This window comes from Alexandromys fortis, unplaced genomic scaffold (assembly GCF_014885135.2).
Source record: "Alexandromys fortis isolate MF-2015 unplaced genomic scaffold, M_Fortis_MF-2015_v1.1 scaffold_39, whole genome shotgun sequence".
Lineage (NCBI taxonomy): Eukaryota > Metazoa > Chordata > Mammalia > Rodentia > Cricetidae > Alexandromys > Alexandromys fortis.
The window spans coordinates 12,660,641-12,683,979 of NW_026067918.1; the positions used below are offsets into that span (position 1 = coordinate 12,660,641).

The 23,339-nt window shown below is 56.9% G+C and overlaps 2 protein-coding genes across 9 annotated transcripts in view; one reads left to right on the forward strand and one right to left on the reverse strand.

Annotated features, from left to right (window-relative positions):
• Baiap2 (BAR/IMD domain containing adaptor protein 2) overlaps positions 1–1,256 on the forward strand; it is a 65,537-nt gene extending 64,281 nt beyond the window's left edge. For all 4 annotated transcript variants that reach the window (XM_050140107.1, XM_050140105.1, XM_050140106.1 and 1 more), the window contains one exon: positions 842–1,256. In XM_050140107.1, the coding sequence (XP_049996064.1) occupies positions 842–911 (70 nt within the window). In that variant the 3' untranslated portion in view covers positions 912–1,256. The remainder of the gene's footprint in view (positions 1–841) is intronic.
• Positions 1,257–1,835: 579 nt separating this feature from the next.
• Positions 1,836–23,339, reverse strand: part of Aatk (apoptosis associated tyrosine kinase) — a 41,378-nt gene continuing 19,874 nt past the window's right edge. For 4 of the 5 annotated variants that reach the window (XM_050140437.1, XM_050140440.1, XM_050140439.1 and 1 more), the window contains 13 exons: positions 16,327–16,460; positions 13,695–13,842; positions 11,186–11,265; positions 10,772–10,890; positions 10,561–10,648; positions 9,949–10,082; positions 8,317–8,401; positions 8,109–8,230; positions 7,443–7,592; positions 4,561–7,159; positions 4,336–4,483; positions 4,007–4,207; positions 1,836–2,943 (listed from right to left, as the gene is read on the reverse strand). In XM_050140437.1, coding sequence (XP_049996394.1) covers positions 2,903–2,943; positions 4,007–4,207; positions 4,336–4,483; positions 4,561–7,159; positions 7,443–7,592; positions 8,109–8,230; positions 8,317–8,401; positions 9,949–10,082; positions 10,561–10,648; positions 10,772–10,890; positions 11,186–11,265; positions 13,695–13,842; positions 16,327–16,460 — 4,049 coding nt within the window. In that variant the 3' untranslated portion in view covers positions 1,836–2,902. Of the gene's footprint in view, positions 2,944–4,006; positions 4,208–4,335; positions 4,484–4,560; positions 7,160–7,442; positions 7,593–8,108; positions 8,231–8,316; positions 8,402–9,948; positions 10,083–10,560; positions 10,649–10,771; positions 10,891–11,185; positions 11,266–13,694; positions 13,843–16,326; positions 16,461–23,339 lie in introns of those variants that run through there. The other variant, XM_050140441.1, reaches the window with a different exon arrangement.

Below are 23,339 nucleotides of genomic sequence, written 5' to 3' on the forward strand. Positions count from 1 at the left end.
GAGAGCCTGCTCGCCCACCCTGGGCTTCTGAGATCCCACCAGGCACAGAGGTGACATTCCAGGTAATGGTTGTATAGCCAAGCACGCTTTCCTGGAAGTGCAGTCCTGTGCCTCGTGAGTCCCCGTGTTCACGCGCCATCCATCCGTGCTGTCACTGTGGAGCTGCCTGGCCCCTCCCACCTACTGCCTTGCGATGTCCCCACCTGAGCGGGTCCTCCCAGGCCTGACAGGGAGGGCTGGGCTGCCGCAGCTCATCTGTTCCATTCCCACTTCTTGTCTTGAGTCTTGTCCCCGTGTATCAGCTGTGGCCTGAGGGGCACTTGGGTGGCTCAGCCACCACTCAGGGAGGTGGCTAGTCCCTCGGCAGAGGAAACTGCCGCCTGGCCAAGGCAGTGGCCGTGGTGTCCGTCCGCAGCCTGTGGAGTCAGGGCGCGTGCGCCTCGTGTCTGTCGTGTCTGCGTGTCTACAGTGTGCCTCCTGCGGCGCCCTGCATGCCTGGGCTGGTGTGTGTGACCCGCTGAGCTGTGTCCTCTGTGCACGGGAGAACCACTCCTTGGGCTCGGCCTGGGGGTGGGGGCTGACTTCCTTAAGGACATCCAACCCGAGGTGGGAAGGGAATAGCTGGCCCTCACCATCATGCCTGCTCTGCCACCCAGCGTGGGGTGTGTAAGGTGTCAGTGGGTAGTCACGCTAGGGGCTAACAGGTCTTGAGACGGCACCCAGCTCCGCCTGGCTCCAAGAATAAGCCGTTGGGGTCTAGTACAGGGGATCTCAGGAGTAGCTCGGTGACACAGCTTAGCCGAAGCGCCTGTCCAAACTGAACCTGCTCTTCTCTCCCCAGGAATCCCTTCGCCAACGTCCATCTGAAGCCGACAGTGACCAACGACAGATCAGCCCCTCTGCTCAGCTGACGGGCATCTACTTGTCACCGCTGCGCCACCACCCACGCCACCCAGGGCAACCAGAGAAGACAGCCCTGCCCCACTCCCTGACAGTGCTTCACGTCAGCCCAGCCCGGGGAGGAGGCTGCCTCAGGAGATCAAGTCTGCTGGCCACGGATGTGCCCCAACAGAGGGCCAGCACTTAGGGAGCAGGCATCTGTGACCCCAACTGTGGAACCTCGAGTGCCTCCAAATGCAGAAGAGGACAGTCTGTCAGCCCGTAGCTGGAAGGGGGCCCACTCCCATGCTGAATTTTTTTTTTATTTTTAATTTTTTAGCCCACATGTGTGTCCGGTCAATAAACATGTACCCACCTGTTGCGGTGTGTTCTGTTAGCCTAGGAGCATGGCCAGGAACAGGGCGGGGCACACCTGCACCCTTATAAGGGTGATTTATCACGAGCATAGCTGTGCTGTTGCACTAGAGGTGAGCCAGGCTGAACCCAGCTCCCCGCTGCCTCCCTGCTTCAGTTAAAACGCAGGCCCTTATGAGACTGCATCAGATCTTTGTCTGGAGCAGTGCGGTGAACTGAGTCGATGGCAGAAGCTCTAGGGTGTAGAGAAGACCCAGGCGGAACCTCTGGAGCCGCCTGCTCACCATGGGCACACGGGCTAGTCCCCCCACAGGGCAGAGCGAGGAGCGGGGAGTCCAGTCCCCTGCCCCCCTCCACCACTGCCACCTGAGGACAGGCTAGGGTGGGCAGAGGACTACTCTGCAACGTGCCGGTTCATCTGACCTGAGAGCCTTCTGGAGGGACAGGAGAGGGCTGAGGGGCAGAACAGAGATGACTGCTGGGTTCCCGTCTGCCGTCCCCCTAGGGGTGTTAGCTACAGACCCGGAAAGAAAACACTGAGCACAAAGGCTGTTTTTTGTTTTTTTTTTTCTTAGCTTGGTTTCTCTTTAAAAAACAAGGAACAAGAAAATCATTGCACCAGCATCCTAAGCCTCAAACTAAAAACAACAAAAACAAAACCCATTGCCCCGCCCCCAAAGCGACGATACACTTTACAGGTCTTTGGCAACAATAACTTAGAATCACCCCGTCTCCATTCACTCCAGCAAATTACAAAAAATATTCCCTGTGCAGCCCACCCCAGCCCTGTTTTCTCCCAGCCCTGCCTGCAGGCAGGAGCCCCACAGTGGCTACTGTAGGGTACCCCCTATTCTCCTCTGGCCAGGGTATGGGGCAGGGTTCCACTCTGTGCCCACCCTACCCTGTAGAGGGCATCTCTGGGGCCGTCCGGCTGCAGCCTGGAAGTCTCTGCTAAGCAGCAGGACCTAGGCCAGGACATCCAGATGGCCCCTGTGGGGACGGGCTTCTGCAGACAAAGTGAAGGGGAGCCAGCCACAGACTCTGAGATAAGGGCTTGGAGCCCAGGGGTCCGACCTTGCTCTGAGCAAATCTAGACCCAAGTAAGAAAGGTGGGGGACCCAAAAGGGACCTGTAGGCTTAAAGCCTTGGAACCTGGCCAAGTGTCCTTTGAACACAAGGCAGGATGTAGCCAACAGGGCATGCAGGCCCTTGGATTGCATGGTCCTGGCCGGAGGCCAATTCACCACCACCAGCCATATAAGGAAGAGTGGCTGCAGGGAGGTGATGGGGGGGGGGGGTCTGCCCAGGAGTGCAGAGCCACCTAGGGGTCGGGGGGCCCTTCTTGAGTGTGCATGTATACGCTTACGGACACCCATAGGCCCTCAGGCTGCAGGTATGTCCAGGGGCTAGCAGCAAACCCTGGTGTCCACTCAGGACACATTCTCCCATCAGGTAGCACAGGAGGACCACGGCCCCACACGTCCAGGGCTAGATAGAGACCTCTCATCCACCTGCTTCTCCAGGAAGCTGTGGGGGGGGGGGGTTCAGTGGTCCCCACTCATTTCCAGTCACCATCCTTGCTGCTGCCTGGACAGGATGGCAGGGGCTCCAGTGACGCCAGCCTCCGAAGGGCGAAACTACCGGGGCCTCAAGCCTCTGTGCATCGGCCCCCAGCGCTTGCTGCTGGGCCTGGTAAAGGAGGCGCTGTGTGAGTACGTGAGGCCGTAACCAGATAGGTTCTCCCACCCCTGCAACCGCCTGGCTTGCCAACAGGCCTGTCCAATGTGGTGGACCTGTGGGTGGGCGGGGGATGGACCCATTTCTCTTCCTCATGTCGCCCTGATCCAGAGTCGGCAACGCTTAGCAAATGCGCATTCCCCCCCCCCCCAGTCCTTGAACAAAGGGAACTGAGGCCCAAACAAAGAGAGCATGATCAGTATCATGTAGTCACCTCCCCGTGCCAGGGCTGAGGGTGACAGGTCCTCCTCTCAAGGCTGCCTACCACAGCCAGGGCAACTGGGGAAGAGGTGTGCATGGGCAGGGGGAGTAGGCAAAAAGAGCTTGTCAAAACTGTGTAAGGGGGGGCTGGAGAGATGGCTCAGTGGTTAAGAGCATTGCCTGCTCTTCCAAAGGTCCTGAGTTCAATTCCCAGCAACCACATGGTGACTCACAACCATCTGTAATGGGGTCTGGTGCCCTCTTCTGGCCTTCAGGCATAGACACATACAAAACATTGTACACATAATACATAAAAGAAAGAGGAGCCTGCCTTGGTGTGGGAAGTGGAGGGGGCTCATGACTGTACAGTGTGGGCTATGGCACCACCACTTGGGCACAGTCCCGATAAGGACACCAAGCAAGAACCTCAAATCAGAGGTAAGCCAGTGGATTAGTGACCACCATGCTCGGATTGGTCTTGTAAGTTGTGGGAGGCCAAGGTGGGGCTGAGAAGAGCAGAGCAAGGGTAGACTGGGCAGAGGGTGGGCAGCCTGCTGTGGAAGGTAGACTGGGCAGAGGGTGGGCAGCCCTCTGTGGAGGGTAGACTGGGCAGAAGGTGGGCAGGTCTTAGGACCTAGGAGGCCGTAGGCCAAGTGCACCTGGACACAGTGTCTGCCCAAAGGCCAGAAACCAAACACCGTTAAGAGGGCAATGTCCAGCAGACCAGGGGCCACCAAATCTCCCCCTGCCGACACCCCTTATGGATGCCCAACCACAATGTCCCTCTGCTCCACCTCAGCCCCGCCACACTCACCTCCCACCGACTGGGCCTCCGAGTCGGATACGTGAGTGATGGAGAAGCGGGAGGCAGGCGTGGGAGACACTGTGAACCGTGAGAAGGGCGCAGCTGGTGTGGTGGGCGTGGCCAGGACAGGGTCCGTGGGGTCCAGTGCAGTCACCAAGGCAGCCTTGCCAGGCACCAGTGGGAACTCACCATCCCATTCGAACCTACTGCCTGCAAGTCAGGCCCCAGCGTCACTTTCGTTGCGTCACCTCCCAGCCCCCACTTCAGGTGACATCACATTCTGAACCCAGCCCTCGCGTGACAGTGATGTCACCATCTGGCCCCCAACACCTGCTCACCCTGTTCAGGAGTGGAGCTGTCGGGCAAGTGGTCAGCCCGCCGCGGCAGGCCCGGGGCACTGGGTGAGCCGGGGCTACCCTCCGGGAACGTGGGGAGTGATTCCTTCGTGTTGGGGAAGGGCTCCCCAGTCTCTCGGGTGGGGCTCTCCTGGAGGGGCAGAGCACCGTGTGACTTGGGCTGCCCACCCTCTTCCAGCCCCGTGCATACCCGCGGCAACAGCCCACCTGGTCGAAGAGGTAGACCGTGACGTCATCAAAGAAGGACACGGCCTTCTTCTTGCGCTCCAGGTCCTCGCAGAAGGCCTCAGACAGGAGGCTGGGCATCTTCAGCAAGCTGCGCAGATTGCGGGCGCTCTGACTCTCAGCCACGACCACAGGCACCGCGGGTGGCTCCTCCTCACTGTCCTCGCTGGGCTCCTGGATGCTGTAGCATCGAAGCTCCTCTTCAGATTCATCACTGTCCTCACTGCCCTCCTCTTCCTCCTCTGGCCGGCCCTCCAAAGCCCCTGGGCGGCCAGGTAGGGCCAGGCAGAGTGGGGATCTGGGCACGCTAGGACTTCCCATCCTCCCGAGCAGGGCTGGCCCTGGGGGGTCCTGGGGCTCCACGCCATTGCCTTCTGAGCTCAGTGGGACTGAGGCCAGCAGGAAGTGTTTAGAATGACTAGAGCTGGGTCCAGGCTGCCCCTCGACTGGGCCTTGAGCCCCAAGAGGCTCTGGCCTGGGGCCATCTGGCAAGGACTCCTCCTGCTGCTGTGGTGGGGGCAGCACCTCCCTGGGGTTAGTAGCTGGGGCCTCCCCGGGCACCTCAGGCCCTGGAAAAGCCTGCCCAGACTGATGCCCTAAACTAGGTGGGCTCTTTAGGTCTTGCTCCTTTTGGGAGTCCTGGACCCCACCGCGCTTCTCAGGGCCAAAGGTGGGTTCAGACTCAGCATCCAGGTCCGAGAAGTAGGCAGAGTCTCGGTAGGGGTTCTTCTTGCTGAGGCCACCAAGGGAGACAGAGAGCAAAGTCTCGCCTGGGCTCTCACCCTCTGAAGCTAGTTCCCCAAAGGCCTCAGGCTCGCTCGCCTCATGGGCCTCTTTGAGCACAAACTCTGGAGACCCATAGTTCTCTGTATCATAGCCACTGTCCGCGGCACGGGGCTGCCCGGCATGGGGACAAGCAGCCAATGGGCTCAAGACCTCACAGCCACCATCGCTGGCTGAGGATGGGATGTCCAGAGAGTCCAGCGAATCAGGGGTCCCCACCTGCTTCTGCAGACAGCGCAAGGCTGGTACTATGCCTGGCTTCTCAGCGTGAAGGCCATCACTGGACAAGTCGGTGAAGACTCCCGACGTAGCCTCGGTAGTGTCCTCATCCTCACTGCTGGGTGCCTCCTGCCCCAGAGAACTGCCACAGCTGTCCAGAGTGAGGGCTGGCTTAGGGACAGTCACCCAGCTGCCAGCAGCGGGTGTGGGAGAGGCAGGCAGGATGTGGGGAGCACTCGCCTCCTCTGAAGGAAGTGAGCCTCCTTCGTGAGATGGGGAGGGGACAGAAGGAAGGGATAGCTGGGATTCAGCAGAGCCCTCGGCCTCCTGGGCAAGTCTGGGTTCCAGCTGGGGGCTCTCACCCCCACCTACAGCTGCCTCTGTCCAGGGGCGTGTGGCCAGACAAGCAGCAGGTGCCAGGCCTTTGGCAGGACACAGAGGGAGCAGGCTGAAGCAGCGGCTTGACTCCTGATCAGGAGAGGCTGCTACCACAAGCCCGGGCAGAAATTCTCTGGGATCCTCCTGGGACAGAGGGTGGCCCAGCTCAGGGGAGGCCCGTGGGGTCTGCTCTAGGCTAGAACAGTCCTCCCTGTAGCTGTCTGTGAAGCTGCTCACATAGCCGGGATCCCAAGATTCTGGGTCTCGGCTGCCACTGTTATTGTTGGCTGACACATTGGAGCTCCAGTGTCCGCGGTGAGCAGCCCTCCCGGCCTTCTCCTCCTCCAGCTCCTCGTCGCTGGGGGATGGCTGGGCCTCAGGACTCCCAGAGGGAGAGGCACTCAATGGGTCATCAAAGAAGGGTGGGCAGAAGGTAGCCACACCCCAATCTATGTCTTCAGCCGGCAACATCGGGGTCCCAGGAGAGGGTGAGCGTGAGTGGCTGGGCGGTTCTTGCCTCCTACACGAATGGTGGTCACAGGAGCCCCACAGGCCCCCAGAGGGAGGTGCGTGGCCCAGCAGTGGCTCCATAACGAGAGAAGTGGCGGTGCTGTCCTCGGAGTTGTTATCCTGGTCAGTGCCAGCTTCGGGACTGGGAGCGCAGCCGGCACAGTCCGGGTCATGGCCAGCAGCAGGTACTGCCCCTTCAAGGCGGATGAAGTACTCGCTACCCACCGAGGGGCTGTGGGCGCTGAGCACTGGCACCACTCCCGGGGGTGAGCTGTCGGGTGCACACAACTCCTGCAGGCGCGCCGCGGAGTCTGGGCTCGAAACGCCCCCTGGGGGTGGGAACGCCTCCGCGCCACAGCCTGCCTCCCACTTGTACTCGAAGTTGAGGCCGTGGCTTGTCTCGGTTACTGTCAGCACGTCGTCGCCGTCCACGTGGAAGCCGTCACTGGTGAACTGTTCCAGCAGCGGGAAAGACGAGGCGGCGGCGAGCTCAGCGGCGGCAGCTGCCGCGCCAGTGGAACCTGACCCCAGGCCCGTGCTGCCGCTGGGCCGCAGTGAGCGCCAGCGCCGCTCAAACTCCTCCTCCAACTCCGTGGTGCCCTTGGCGCACAAGTAAGACAGCAGCAGATGAACCTCTTCAGCCGTGGGCCTCTGCTCCGGCTGCAGCCAGCAGAACTGCATCACTTCGTACCTGCCGGGAGGCCTTCATAGGTGGCCCTGGCCACATCCACGGGCACACTGGCCAGAAGTATAACCTGCCCTCCTGGGATACTCGGGTCCGCCATGCTCGGGGTGCTTTGGGGGCAGTTAAGGCAATCTCCCAAGGCGGACCTAGCAGCCCGGGAAGGGGTCTGGGGTGCGGTATCTCCCTGCCTGTTTAGGCTACAGAGACCCAGAAGCCATGGAGAGGTGGACCAACCAGCCGCAAGCTGTAGCCCCTCTGTCCTGCCTGTTCAGGGGGGTGGGGTCCTCACCAGCGATCAGATAGACTCAGCTGCATCTGGGGCTTGGGCAGCTTAAGCTGCTGCTCTCGGACGGCGTAAGCCAGCACCTGCCGGTCCGAGTGCTGGGGATACGGCTGCGCACCCAACTCGAAGAGCTCCCAGATGGTCACACCCAGGGACCTGCAAGGGTAGCCACAGTAGGCCAGGCTGAGCACAGCTGCGCAGGATCCCTGAACACTTGCCTTCAGGTCAGTCTCTCCAGGACGGGAGCCCATTGTGCCGTAGCTGCCCCCTCTAGGGGCACAGGTGCCAGTTAAGGCCCTGTATCCTGTAAGGACACAGGGCCTACGACAGTATCTCATGATAGGTCTCTAACCTAACATGCACCTTGGCCCCGGTATCGATGAGTGTCTGTTGGTCCAATCTTGAAGGCCCCACATCCTTGACTGCCCCGGCGGTCCCTCTGCCAATGCAGGGAACTCAGGAACCCACCAGGAACTAGTAGTCCCTGAGTGACCTCACAAGGCCACATGGTGGCAGACGTGAGTACGCTTTCCCTGGGTGACAGCCTGTCCCTAGCCAGAGAAGGAAGGGGGAGTGTTGAAGCAGGGGCCGGAGCTGAAAGTCAGCATCCCCGGTGGCATCCGGGTAGGCAGCATCTCAGCCCCCCACCCCTGCATCCAGGCCTACACTCACCACACATTGCTGGCCTTGGTCTGGTCGACCACCAGCAGGTTGCCGTGCACCTCGTCCACCAGCTCTGGCGCAATCCAGCGCAGAGGCACCCACAGCTGGTCGGCAGTCACGAGGTAGTCTTCCTGCAATGCCCAGGGACAGGGACGGGATGGGGTTAACTCCGCACGGCGGCCACCCCTGCACGCAGGCTCCATCTGCCCTCACTTACCCGGTATTTGCAGTGTGACAAACCATAGTCGCCGACCTTCACCGTCAGGTCAGCCGTTAGCAGGCAGTTCCTCAGGGCCAGGTCGCTGCAGGGTGGGAGGCAACGTCAGCAAAGCCAGCAAAGCCCGCCGGCCTGGGGGTGCTCAGCACTGCGGGTCCTTTACCCACAGCTGTGTGGTTGGCTCCGGGCAGGAAGGGATGTCTGAGGGGCCACCGGCTTGTGCTCAAGCTCTGACTTCATACCCCACACTGGCTATTTTGGGAGGCCTGCGTGGACGGCACTTTGAACGTGGCAATGCACATGAAAATACAATGCTCGAATAGGCTCGAGGACCCCCAGCAAGTTGCTGCCTGACCAACACTAGAACTCAGCCCCTTCTACCCTTTTCCTGGTTCTGTGTGTCTGTAGTGCCCTTCCAGGACCACCACCCTTCCAACCCCACTACACCATCACCCGAATCCTCAGGTTAGAATTCACAGGGAACCCGAGGCCTAGAGTGTCACAGCGGGTCCTGCAACTGTCAGAGCCCATGTTCTAGAGTGTACGCCTGCCCTGTTACACGGAACTGGAACTCCGGTCTAGAACAGGCTGGGCCACAAAGCAGCCAACCAGGACTTCCTCCAACTCGGTGGCAAGCCTGGGATGCCAGCTTTTATCCACCTGCTGGGCAGGAGGCCATGTGAGTGTTCGGGGCACAGGAGAACAGAGCGGTATGGGATGTGCCTGCCTCGGCCACACTGCTGCAATGCAGAGGGTCTCTGGGTGAAGATGGAGCCATCCTGGTCTGCCTCGACCCTAGGTGGACTATGCCAGGGGACAGCTGCAGGGCGGGGAGGCCTGGGTCCCTGCGTTTGGACGGGGCAGGGGGCTAGACAGGAGGTGGGGCAGGGGTGGGGCATGGCGCGGGGCAGGAGACGGGGGGCGGGGCCGGGGAGTAGGTGGGGCAAGGGCGGGGCGGGGCAGGAGGCTGGCAGCTGCCCTCTTCAACAAAATCACTGATGCTGGAGTCAGCTGAGTCATCACTCAGCACCAGGATATTGTTGTGGAGGACGGCCTGTGCAGCGTCGGCCACTCGTCCATCGCCACTTCTTCCAGCACGTATCCCCCGGCTCATGAGAGGCTGGGCATCCTGGCCAGGGGCAGGGCAGAGCCACCCCTCCCACTGCAGGGCGGGTCCAGCCACTCCCTTTACGCGGTAAAGGGAACTGGCTGGGGCTGAGTGTGAGGCCCAAGTGTGACTGCCCGCGATAGTAGACATTACGGATTCCTTCATTTAATTGTCTACAAAGTGAGTTTCAAACTCCAGGCTTTTCCACTGTTACTTTTTTTTTTTTTTTTTTTTTTTTTTTTTTTTTTTTTTGAGGCGGGATCTTCTCTACTCAGCCCCGGCTGTCCTGAAACGCAGTCTGTCGATCAGACTGGACTTAAACTCATAGAGACCCGCCTACCTCTGCCTCCGGAGTGCTAGGATTAGTGTGAGTCACCATGCCCAGCTAGTTTTCACAGTTTTAAGAATTATAAAAGTCCTTGCAGAGTGGCCATTGGATGTTATGTAGATGAACTTTTCAGTTCATGAGGCCTGGGGGACCAGGGCTTGGTGACCATGGTCTGTGTGGTCTCACTAGCCCTCACCTGTGTACGTAATTGTGACGATGTAGATGCAAGACCCCACAGGCCACCTCACACGCCATGCGCTGCAAGGTCAGGGGATCAGGGGCCATGGACTCTGTCACCCGGCAGCTCCGTAGGTAACCTTTGAGGTCCCCCTGCCGAGAGAGCACACAGTGACCTGCTAGCAGTTGGTGGCCACCAGTACACGGCAACCCACCCCTGAGAGAACCAGGGTCTGGTGGCCTGAGCATCAGCTGGTATCCCGAGCACTCACAGCCATTTCAGCAGAGCCTATGTCCCAACTCCGCCACAGCGGCCTGGAGACGGCAGCCTCAGCTTGCACAAAACTGCACATAAAGGGACCCAAGGGCAAGGAGAAGAAAACCCAGAACTCAGGCTCTACCCCAGGATCTGTGTGAGCCCAGTGGCTGGCTCTCATGCTGAACTGCCAAGCCCCGACAGGGTTGCCCCTGCTGCAGCTGGAGGCTCATCCTTGCTAAGCAGGCCTCCTCGGAGAGAGCGCAGGGCTGGAGCTACTAGACAGAGCACTTTGACAGAACAGGAGAGGAGCCCTGCTCAAAAAGGCCTCCCACTTCCCTTCAGGACAGCTGTCTCCCACGGACTGGCACTCACCAGCGGACAGAACTCCATAACCAGCAGGTAGGGGGTCACCTCAGCACACTGGGCCAGACACTGAAGCAGGTTGCCGTGCTGCAGGGCCCTGGAAGAGCCCCAGACATCCGAGTTGGAAGGCAGGAAGGGGAAGAGCCAGGCGCCAGCACAGCCCTCCCCTTCCCATGACCGCCCAGTTCTCCCACCGCGCTGGTCCCCAACGCCCACCCACCTGTAGGGCTGTGCCTCCTCCAGGAACTGCATCTGCTCCTGCACGCTGGCGCTGGCCTTCAGCTCCTTCACCACCACCTGCGTGCCGCTGACACCCGAGTGGACCTCCCCCAAGAACACCTGCCGGATGGGACCGGCATCACCAGGGCCCCTTTTGGTCTCCATAGGAAAGGCCATTTGGCTCCTAGTGCCTCGGATGCAGCCAGGGTTCCCCCAAAAACTCTGGCTGGGACGCTCAGCCCAGGTCCACCTCAAGTCTCCCACTTTTCCCACTCTTTGGGGTTCACAGTGAGGAAGGAGTACTCGGGTGCACAGTCCAGTCAGGGGTATGTGTGAGAAATAGCCCCTCCCCAGGGGACTCCCAGGAGAAGCAAGCCCACACCATGCTGTTCCCACCACCCTGAGCTACACTTACCTTCCCAAACCAGCCCTGGCCAATCTCCTTCAGGTACAGGAGGCTGTGGCGGCCCAGGTCCGTGGACTTGAGGAGTTGCACTGTATTAGAACGGGAGACTCAGGAACTACTACTTAGCCACCGCTACCTCTCCTTACCCGGCTGTCCGGAGCCCCAGGAACTACCCCAAGTCCCCAGTTAGGGAGGCTCCGCTAACTTGGAGGCCGCATTTGCAGGCTGCCATGGAGGGCCGGTGTCTCTCGGGCTCTGCAGTGATCGCTATGAGCAGAGTCATAGATCTCAATCCACATCCAGGCATACTTCTGACCAAGCTCTGGGAAGGGTACTCAGAGCCACCGGGATAAGTCAAGCCCAGACGGCAGGGCCTGGAAGGCAGTTTTGGGTGAGGCGAGAAGCTGGTACTGAGGCCACTGGTGTCCAGGAGGACACCAGAGTGGTCCACCCCCCACCCCTGCCACAGGCTGGCATCCAAACACCAGCCACACCAAAAGCGCCTTTGTTGGGGGCTGCTTGGCACAGCCCTGTACGGGACACACTGGGCCCATTCTCCCTGCAGGCCAGGCTGAGTGAAGTCAGTGGAGAAGAAGGGTCAGTGTGGGCAGCAAGGAAAGGGCCAGGGCTCATTGTACCCACTCATGCCCCCTCAGATTCCCTGAATTCTGCTCCCACGCCGATAGCCCAGTAGGCCAGCATTGGAGCTGTTGGGAGGACCCAAGGGAAGGGGGCAGCCCTCAGGGACATTCCTCAGGGAATGTCGGCTTCATGCCCAGTTCATGGGAGAGTCTCACTGGGCCCTGTGTCCTGGGACTAGCGCACTGACCCCAGTCTGTCCGGATGCCTGCCTTCCACCCTGGGGCTCTCTAGGACCTTGGTTATCCCAGGGCAGGTTCAGGGTCCGGACAATGGATACCAGGACAACCACGGGGGCGAAAGAATGTTTGCAAGTTAGGAGATAGAGGCAGGGGTGAAGGCTCAGGCGGCTTCACCCATCCTAACTCTAACCTTCTCCCAACTTGAGAGAAGATGCCCCCCTCCAAACCACAAAGCTGAACAATGGAGAAAGCATGACCTCTCCTGGGCCCCTGTCCACCCCTGTCCTCTCTCTCCCAGGAGTGGGGCCAGCTAGGATCTGTGGGGTCTCTCCAGGCCCAGTCCAGGGGTGGCAATACTTCACGCCAGCCCATGGCTCCCCACTCACTCCTAGCAGCGTCTAGAGTTAGGCAACGCCAAGGCCTTTGGGAAGGTCCAGGCCCCAGTGTGGCCAAGCCTGCCTGCCTCTTAGGAGATGCTAGGGATGGCTGCAGGCCTCCGAATCAGCAGGTAAATGTGTTCAGGCCCTCCATGCTGCATTTTGTCTGACTTTTGAGCTCTCCCCCGTGAGACTCAATGGGATGGGACACTGAGCATGCAGCGTTGGGCCAGGGTGGTGGCCGGAGGGTCTAAGTCTCCGTTGGCTCCCTAGCCCTTAATGGAGGCTGGGCCCCTGATGGAAAGAATCTGGGGGACTGGCCCAGGGCGGAGGTGGGGAGAGTGACCCACTTGTCACACACAATAATGAGACCTTGGGGGCCAGCAGCACTCTCTGCTTTTTTTTTTTTTTCTGCTTGTTTGTTTGTTTTCGAGACAGGGTTTCTCTGTGGTTTTGGAGCCTGTCCTGGAACTAGCTCTGTAGACCAGGCTGGTCTCAAACTCACAGAGATCCGCCTGCCTCTGCCTCTCAAGTGCTGGGATTAAAGGCGTGCGTCACCACCACCCGGCTCCCATCTCAGTATCCCTAGAGCCACCAGATGGGCAGCAAGGGACAGCCCTTGGCTGAAACTTCCAGGCTCGAAAGGCCCGAGAGCTGACTGCTGTAGAGGTAGCCATAGTCCCAAGGGACCACGCCTTGACCAGGGCAGAACTGGGGTTCTAGAACCCCATTTACCTGTCACCTCTAGAGCTTGGAGGAGGGAGGGGCCAGCCTAGGGGGAGAGACTCTGGGAGGAAGGCAAATGGGAGAGGCAGGCAGAGGGCAAAGAGGCCATAGGATGGGGCCATGCCTACACTAGCCCTCTAGGTGGGACCAGACCCCTCCTGTTGCTCATGTACCCTTTGCTGTGTGGGCAGTCCCCATCCAGCAGGCACAATGAGGCTATGTCCCTCTAGGGTTGGGCATGAGGGAGCAGGAGTCTAGGGCAAATATCCGGGAAACAGCAGAGAAAAGCAAATAATCCCAGAACCAGAGTGCTGGGCCACCTGCCCCCAGTTACTGTCCCCTCGTATAGCGGTCCCTTGGGTGAGATATGACAGGTGCAAGGTTACTCTCAAGCCTGCTGACAGCTGACCACCAGATCCAGAAGGGGATCTGGATCTAACACAGCCAGCCTGAGATGCAGCCAAGGAGGCCTCGACCACATACGCCCCTTGTGTCCCCATCCCCCACCGTATCCACTGCCAGAACCGAGTTCTCAGGCTTCCACAGCCTGTGGACTCCAAGACACAATGGGGGGAGGGAGACAGGTCCACTTACCTGAGCGACCCGGCTGCTTGGCCATGGGCAAGGAGACCTCCGTGAGGGGCAGGACATACACATCCGGGCCGTTCTGCGCAGCTGCGGCCGGGGAGCCCTGCTCCGAGAAGTCGGCCACATACTCGTCCCCCTCAGCATTCTCAAACTCCTGCAGGTTGGACCAGCACAGGGGGGCGATCAGGCGCCACAGCGGGTCAGGGGTGGCGGGACAGGGCGTAAAAGGCTCATTTCTGGGAGCTCGACAGGACTAACACAGAGCTAGGCCGGGTGCTTCTGTCTGACGGCCTCTGCACACCCATTCATAGACCCCGATTCTTCTGGGACACCAACCCAGGTGGGGCTGTGGACCCAGGCTGAGTCCTGCCTGGGCGGGGGGAAGGGCTAGAGCCAGGGTTCAAGGCACAGAAGCAGTGCAACCCTTCCTGGGTCCCATCAGTGGTCCCCACTGGGCTTGGAGCAGATCCAGAGCCAGGGGCTCCTTTGCTCATCCCTGGGACAAGTAACTAATGCTCCCATCCCTAGCTGTTACAGGGAGCAAGGGACCCAGGGACACGTTCACCATCCCTGTCTCTACTACCTGCCTCTAGGCAGGGGTGTACCCTCACCCCACTGTACCACCCTTACCACCACCAGTGCCCCAGATCCCCTAAAAGCCTGCTGTTGGGTACCCCAGAGGCCACTCTTAGGACAGGCTGCTATTCTGAAGAGCAGAGATCACCCTACCCCCACCCCCACTGCATCTGGAGCATGGTCCAAACAGGGTTAGTCTAGGATGGGCCGCAGCCTAGTTTCAAGCAAGGACAGGATTAATAGCAGAACACTTGCCGAGAACCGCAAACAAACAAAACAAAAACCAAAACAGGGACAGAGCTGAACAAGGCCAGCCTGTCCCCGGCACTGGGCAAGTCTTCCGGCCGCACCCCCCGCCCAGGTGGGGAACCGAGGATCTGAGGGTTGAGGGCCGGGCACTGACTGGAGCCTGTTACCCACTCCAGGTCACATCCTGTGGACAGGCAGTCAAACATACCCTGGGGACCTCTTCTTTTTCTAGGTCATTTCTCTTGCTATGTTTCTGGTGGCAGCTCTCCCTCCCCAGAGCCTAGAAGACCTCCTTAGAATTTCCTCTGGTCCCACACACCCAAGCCTGAGATGACCATTTGCCCCTCAGCGTTTGTTCTGGCTCCAGCCATTACCTTCCCTTGCCGGAGATCCAGCCAAGCCAGCCGGGCTCCCCCAGCACAGCGGGCGATCAGGTAACACAGAGTGAGCATGGGGGCTGCCAGCCCCTGCCCAGAACACCTCCGGCAGGGAGCCCGCTGTGGACGCAGGAGACAGTGATTCTGCACTGGTGCTGGAATGTTCTGGGCACCATGTTCCCAAGGAGGTGAGAAGGGCATGGGTAGGAGGGGCTGCCGCTAGCCCTTGTGTGGGGCCTTGTTCTCAGTGCCCCAGGAGGGGCTTACTACACAATGGCCGCCAAAGCCGCTCCCTGTGTTCCCATCCCCACCCCCACAAGGTCCTCTAGGAAGGCAATTCTCCTTGATTGTCCAGCCTGTGGTCAGGAGACTGTCCCCTGGGGTAGGGGGCACCAGGGCAGTGCAGACCTGCAGCCTCTGGGAACCACAACGCTGCCATTCAAGTACTCAACTCCCCTGCTTGGCTGGGGTAACAGCATTTAGTGCAGGGTACCCAGTAGGAGGTGTCCCCCAATACACAAGCCCTACTTCTGCCTTGACCTCTGCAGTGTGGAAACCCCACCTCCTGACCTGCCCAGCGTGGGTGCGGGAATGCCAAGGGCTCTGGCCAGGCCTCTGTGTGCTGACAGGCAAGGCTGTAGCCCTCACAGGCCGGGGTGGCACCTACTCTGGGGGTCAGCTCTGTGCTTTCTGTCCTGTCTTCCTTGTGGAGAGCCACAGGGTGACAGGAGTGGCCACAGAGCTGGACAGATGAGGGATGCCCCTGGGCCTCTGTCGCTGGAGTGGAGGCCTCAGCTGTGGCGTCTAGTTGAGGAGTCTAGTCCTGGGGAGGCCTTCAGGTGACATGCCACAGACAGGGGCGGCGCCTGGAGCTACAAACAGGTGCCCTTGTCTCTGGATCCTGATGGATGCCCTCTGAGCAAAAGATGCCCAAGTTAGGGAGCTCCCAGATGATGGTCTGGGTGCTGGGGAAGGGGGTCTGTGTGGCTTTGCTTTCCCTGTGACTCACTGAGGGCCTCCTCGCTGCCAGAGAGAGCACTCTTTTATTTATTTATTATGTATACAATATTCTGTCTGTGTCTATGCCTGCAGGCCAGAAGAGGGCACCAGACCTCATTGCAGATGGTTGTGAGCCACCATGTGGTTGCTGGGAATTGAACTCAGGACCTCCTTAAGATCAGTCAGTGCTCTTAACCACTGAGCCATCTCTCCAGCCCCAGAGAGAACACTCTTGAGAGCCCTTAAAGGCTCCTTATGGTCATTTCAGCCTCCCTGGACACAGACAGGCCTGAATGCTGGAATGGGACAGTGTAAGGCCATGTCTACAAAGGGGGGGGTCCCTAAATGGAGGGCAGGGGATAGGGTCCCAGGAGCCCCCAGAAGAGGGGCTGTGGGATACCAGACGAGAGGTTCGGTGGGTCCTGCACCCTCCTCACCTTGAACCCAATGCCGCCCTTCTTACAGCACAGGCAGGCCAGCATGAGGACGATGACAGTGAAGAGCCCCGAGAAGGACACAGCAACCACTGCAAGGGACGAAGACCAGGACAGCTCACTGAGCGGGGCACCGTCTGCAAGGAAGTAGAACACAGGCCTCTTTTCAGCTCAGCACATGACCCCATGATCCGACCCTGCACCTGGACACGGCCTCACACTAAGGGACGGAGGAATGGCCTTGTTAGCCAGAGCCTACTGTCCTAGCGAAGTGGCCAGGGTGGGCTCAGCTCCCAGTTCCAAAGTTCATGGACACCACTCTGCTACAGCAGGGTCTTAGGTCATAGGAAGACTCACTATTGGGGCTGGAGAGATGGCTCAGCAGTTAAGAGCACTGACTGCTCTTCCAGAGGACCTGGGTTCAATACCCTAGCCACCTACATGGTGGCTCAGAACCACCCCAACTCCAGTCCCAGGGGATCCAATGCCCCATCTGGACTTCACTGGCAGCAGGCACACACATGGTACACAGACACGCTCTCAGGCAAAAACATCTGCACACACAGAAATTTTATTTAAAAAAAAATAAGATCTGCACTCATGTCTCTACCTGCTGGACCTGCTCCACCACTAGGCCCTCCTTGGGGCTGAAGGACACCAAGGGCCCAGGCAGGCAAGGAGATCAAGGAGCTGGTTCTCGAAGGTGCAGGGAGCCTGCTAGCACTGAGACTGTCCCTGCTTTGGCAGGGCAGTAGAGCGCCCCGTATTCAAACCTCTGCTTGTCCCCCAAGTCCCGTGGTGCTGGTTCCAACTGGAGGAGCCTTCTTTACCCCTGATGCCAATAAACCACTACATTCAGATGGGGAAACCGAGGTGTTAGGACAGCAGAACACAACCCCCCAACCCCTCACTGTTGGGCTCCCAAACTGGGGCTCCTTAGCAGACTACGGCAGGGGCGGCACCAGCTGTGGTGACTACAGCTGGCTTCTGGGGCCAGCCCAGTGTGTCCATTGGACGGGAAGGAATATGCTTGGGAACAGCTCTGCCTCCCGGGCCTGCCCTTCCTTGCCACACGGACTCTGAGTCACCCTCTGTCCCCAGAGACCTTCTCTATCCATGGGTTCTCACTAAACCCTTAGCACTTGGGAGAAGCACAGCTCAGCAAAGGGGAGGGCTCTCTGCTTCTGCCAGGGATTTTGGCAGATTTCGGCGGATTAACAAGGCATCTGGGAGGGCTGCCTGGAGGAAGAGTGAACCTGAGGGCCAAGAGGCCTACAAACACAGGCTAGAACTTCTACTTGGGAGCCCGTGAGTACTTCCCACTTTACACCCAGAGATGAGAGAGTCCTTGTGAACTGGAGGAGAGGCCAGGCAGGGCTAAGGAACAAGGGGACGGGGCAGCCACCAAAGCAGAGTGTGGTAACGACATGGACGGGTAAACAGGAGCTAAAAATGCACAAAAGGCAGCTACTCTCAAGAGACCAGTTCCACATCCTGAATCAATGATCTTCCTGTGGCCTTGACATGCAGGGTTTCTGGGCATTCCTGCGTGTGTCTGCCTTGAACATGTGTGTGCCTTGCATACGTGTGGCCCTGTATGTATGTGTGCGAACTACCCCCACACCACGCAAACGGCACTGTGTGCTCGCTCACATGTGTAGAATCCACAACAGGGGGGACACACGAGTGAGTGTGCTGTGTTCCTTCTGCGGACCATGCCGTTGCCATGGTGAGCCGTCTCTCCTCTCTCCATCTGATGCCGCTATGGTATCAGCACGCTTCCCTCCCACACCCACCGCACTCATGGGCCCACCGATGGCCCCAAGGCCTGGGGCTGGTCTCCTGGTCTTCAAAAGCACATCTGGTGTCTCAGCTCGCCCCTGCTCACTCCCTGGGTTGCGTGGGCATATGCCAGGTAGAAGCAGCCTTGGAAGAGGTTAAGCTCAACTTCCATTGCAACCTTGCCCTGGCCCCGCATCAGGGCCACTGGCCTTTCTGTGGGTCCCTTCTGACCTCCAGCAGGTCAGGGCCACAGAGGGGTGTGGCGATGTGCTGGTTGTTAAGAAGCACTTGGTGGGCCTGCGTGGGTGGCACGGAGGCCCTTATACTATACTAGATAAGCACTGGGGGACCAGAACGTTCCTTCAAAGAAAGGAATGCACAACCCCGCAGCTGGCACCCAGTGTGGGGCTCAGCTCTCAGAGAAGGTAGGAGAATTTGTCTCTAAATAAAAGCAGGGGGTAGGAGTTCAGTCTCTCACCCAAGCAGTCGGGGACAGTGAGAGTCAGATAGCATGGCTCCTTCTCAATCCTTGAAGTGAAGCATTTTATACAATTACTTAGGTGCTTGTTAAGACCCAAAGGAGGAGGGGCTGGAGAGATGGCTCAGTAGTTAAGGGCACTGGCTGCTTTTCCAGAGGTCCTGAGTTCAATTCCCAGCAACCACATGGTGGCTCACAACCCTCTGTAATGAGATCTGATGCCCTCTTCTGGTGTGCAGGAAAACATGCTGTATATAACCAATAAATAAATCTTTAAAAAAAAAAAAAAAGACCCCAAGGAGGAGACGCTCAGAGTCAAGGTTCCGCGGCTCTGTACAGAAGTGACTGTGAATTCAGTCCTTGTGTTGAAACCGGAAACACGTGGGCACTGATGCAAAAACAGCCCTTGAAACGGGGGATAAAATCAGTCAGGTGTGGTGGCGCACGCCTTTAATCCCAGCACTGGGGAGGCAGAGGCAGGTGGCTCTCTGTGAGTTGGAGTTCAGCCTGGTCTACAGAGCAGGACAACTAAAGCTACACAGAGAAACTCTGTATCAGAAAAAAAAAGAGGGGGTGTCAAATCCCTGTCAATTATTTTGCAAGATAGACTACAGTAATGCATTACTTGACTGGGCCCTCTCAGGAAGATCAGAAAAGAAAATATCCCTGCATACCGTCTTGGCAGGCCTCGGCAGGGCAGAGCTCAGAGTCCTCCAAGCTCCCAGGGAGGCCCTGTTCTGCCAGCTCCGCTTCTTCCCATCTGAGAGGCAGAAATGGGTCTTCAAAAACCAAATTCCTCTGTCTGTTTAAATTCAGGTGGCAGCTTATTTGGGTGGACTGAGGAGGGCAGAATCTTCCAGTCATGATGGGTAGCTTCGGAGCCCCAGTGTGCATATCCTCACCCATGAGGGGTTACCCTGAAGGAAGACCTCGCGAGGCTCCACATGAACTGACTTCACGTATGAATGAGCACACGAAGGACAGAGAGGCATGGAGAATGGGACGCTGCAGAGGGCTGTGGATGTGGAGGGGTGGAGTGGGGGGGGTGGAAACATTTGGGGTGAGGCCCTCGAGAACGGAGTCCAGCAAACGGAAGTAGGAACGAGTGGGACGTGAGTAGCTTGCAGATAGAAACGGAAGAAAGGTTCGGCATCTCTGCAATGAGTCCTGCCCTAAAACTGGGTTTTTCTGATTCTGAAGTTTTCACCTAAACTTAGTTATGGTATGGCCTGAGAATCCATTACATCAGACTGCCTGCGAACTGTAGTAAACTAGAACCTTCCGCACGTTCTTCTTCCACGGAGCTATTATACTTTGGTAAAGTTCACGATTTTGTTTCATTTGGCTGGTATGCACAACTGTTTTCTCCTTCGGGATTTTCCGTGATTCTTTCTCGGGTACTTCTAAGTATCCTGATACTTCTTGAGCTCAGAATTAAAATTGCCCTGAATTTGGAAGATCCCAGATTGTAAGAAAATAGCCTTAGGTTTAAACCTTTAGATGTTAATGACCATTGTGAATTTTAAAAGTTTGTCTGCTTTTTAGTTTCGTGCTTGCCGTTGGTCTGACATAAACGATCAGACTCTGGCAGAAGTTAGAGGGGGCGTTCGAGGGCCTGGCCTCTATAAGGCACATTTTACACAGTATTCCAGCTCCCATGCATACAGTGATCCTGACCTCAGCTTGGCGTCGGGAGCCAGGGTGTGTGCGTCTGGAGCCTTCTCTGCTGTCGGGTATGTAGAGACACGTGACGCAGTACGCTGTAAACAGGCACGGTGCTGCTCCTAACCCTGACTCCTCCCCCGCTCCCTGACTAGCTGCAGAGCGTGGCCCCAAGCGTAACATGGACCCCTGGGTGGGGGTGGGGGGCTCCAGGAAAGTGTCATTGTGTCACATCTGGAACCTGGCTTTGTCAAATAGCTCACTATGCATCCCTTTCTAGAACCCCTCCCCCATTACAACTACAAGCTGACAATGGCCCTATGTATCTGAGCACAACGTAGAGAAATTTGCAATTTATGGAATATTATGTTCCTGAAATTCCTTACAATCCACAGGGTCAAGCTATTGTGGAACAACACCATCCGATACTCAAACAGGATTTTAGAAATAAAAAAAGGGTATAGATACCACCTAAATCCCCACAGGCTAGGCTACGTCTAGCCATGCCAACTCTAAAGAATAATGCTTCTTCTACTTTCTGTCTACATGTATGCCTGCAGGCCAGAAGAGGGCACCAGACCTCATTACAGATGGCTGTGAGCCACCATGTGGTTGCTGGGAATTGAACTCAGGACCTTTGGAAGAGCAGGCAATGCTCTTAACCGCTGAGCCATCTCTCCAGCCCGCTGCACCTTTTATTACCTTTTTATAATAGGTAATAGGAGACAGCATTGATGTGGGAGTCCCCTCTGTGTGTTGTGACTACCATTAATGAATAAAGAAACTGCTTTGGACCTATAGAAGGGCAGAGCTTAGGTAGGCGGGGAAGATGGAACTGAATGCTGGGAGGAAGATGGGCAGAGTCAGAGAAAAGCCATGGAGCTGCCAGAGTCAGACATGCCATGCCGAAACTTTGCCGGTAAGCCACGACCTTGTGGTGATACACAGATTAATGGAGATGGGTTAAATTAAGATGCAAGAGTTAGCCATTAAGAAGCTAGAGCTAATGGGCCAAGCAGTGATGATTATTTCTGGTCTAAGCTAGCCGAGCAGCCGGACGCAAACAAGCAGCCCCTCCCCCAACACAGTATGCTGTTGCCTTGCCATGCTAAGCCGCCATGCTAAGCACTGTTTTTCATCTTGTTTTTATTACCAGTCCCAGGAGTGAGTACTGGAATACAATGAAAGGCTGAAAACATGGCCTGGGTGATTAGAACTAATTAATACTAATTAACCCCTACTATTCCAGCAAAAACATTAGCAGAAGTTAGTCAAGAGATGAGAGAATTGGAGCCAGGCAGTGGTGGCACACACCTTTAATCCCAGCACTTGGAAGGCAGGGGCAGGCGGATCTTCCAGCAAAAACATTAGCAGAATTAGTCAAGAGATGAGAGAATTGGGAACCACATTTTTACAAAACAGAGCCCGGTAGATCATCTGTTGCTCAAGCGGTCAACAATTTCCTGGTATGTATTGCTTTGGTGTGTCAGATTTCCCTCGTACTCTGGATGGCCAAATTAATGTTCAGCATAAGGAGACAAACAAACTCACAAGTGACTTTCCAATGGCCATAGCGGTTACAATGGCTTTCTCCTTTGCTTGGTCCTCTATTAGCGGGTCCTGTAATTTGGTTATGTTTGCCTGTATTTGTTAGATGACCATGCAGGCACAAGCCTGCCTCTATTACAGCCACCATTTTCTCTTTAAAAATAAAAAAGGTGAGTTATGGGCGACATGGAGGTCCTTGTGCTCACAGATAGGCACTGGGGGAACCAAGAATGTTAACCACTCAGGGTTGTTCCTTCAAAGGAAGGGAGGCATAACCTGTCATCCACCCAGAAGCCTGGGAGCAGATGTGGTTAATGGCCTGGTGACCTCTGCGCTACCTGTGTGGTTGAGACCACACCAGATTGTCCCCCAGACCCTTATCACGAGCTTGTCGATCTATAGAACCCATCTTCATGGACGATGTCGCGTGTACTTTACAATGTGCTCATGTTTTCAGCTTTACTGTGCACATGGATGGTTTAATTATCACCAGGACAATTTTCACTAAACTGTGCCATGCTTAAATATGCCTAATATAAGTCAGGTGGTGGTGGCTCACACCTTTAGTCTCAGCACTCAGGAGGCAGAGACAGGTGGATCTCTGCGAGTTTAAGGCCAGCTTGGTCTACAGAGCGAGTTCCAGGACAGCCAGGGATGTTACACAAAGAAACCCTGTCTTTTTTCTTTTTTCTTTTTTTAATTTTTTGAGACAGGGTCTCTCTGTAGCTTTGGAGCCTGTCCTGGCACTCGCTCTGTAGACCAGGCTGGCCTCGAACTCACAGAGATCCGCCTGCCCCTGCCTCCCAAGTGCTGGGATTAAAGGCGTGCGCCACCACCGCCCTGCTGAAACCCTGTCTTGAAAAACTGGAAAAAACAGGGCTGGAGAGATGGCTCAGTGGTTAAGAGCTTTGCCTGCTGTTCCAAAGGTCCTGAGTTCAATTCCCAGGAACCACATGTGCTCACAACCATCTGTAAGGAGATATGGTGTCCTTTTCTGGCCTGCAGGGATACATGTAGGCAGAATACTGTATACATAATAAATAAATCTTTAAAAAAAAAAAAGAAAAGAAAAAAACTGGAAAAAACAAACAACAAAAAATATGGCTAAAATAAACTACTTGGGGTCAGACTCTAGGAGTTTGAACCAACACCAGCTGCTCAGCCATGCTGAACTGAACTCGCTTCTTGTGTCCTGCAGATCATCACTGCCCAACGTGGGGCTAACTGAATCCACAAAAAGCCTGAGAAAGCTTGGGAAAGAATGAAGTGAAGCATGTTTTCTTGGTAGCAACAAATTTCTCGGGTCTACTCTGCTTGCTAGAGGCAAGCAAGCGCTCTCATCTAAGAGAGGCTTCCTGACTCAGCTTCAGCTGCAAAACCCTGCAGCTCATTAAGAGGTCCTGCCACGAAACACTTAAATGGTGTTGACGAAAAGCTGAACGCATGCTTTTCAGTTTTCAGCCGTAGCAGGAAAAAAGCTGTGCTGTTTAAAAATGCCGGCTTTCTGGGCCGTCCTGCCAGGGCAAACTCTGACTGAGGCAGGAGG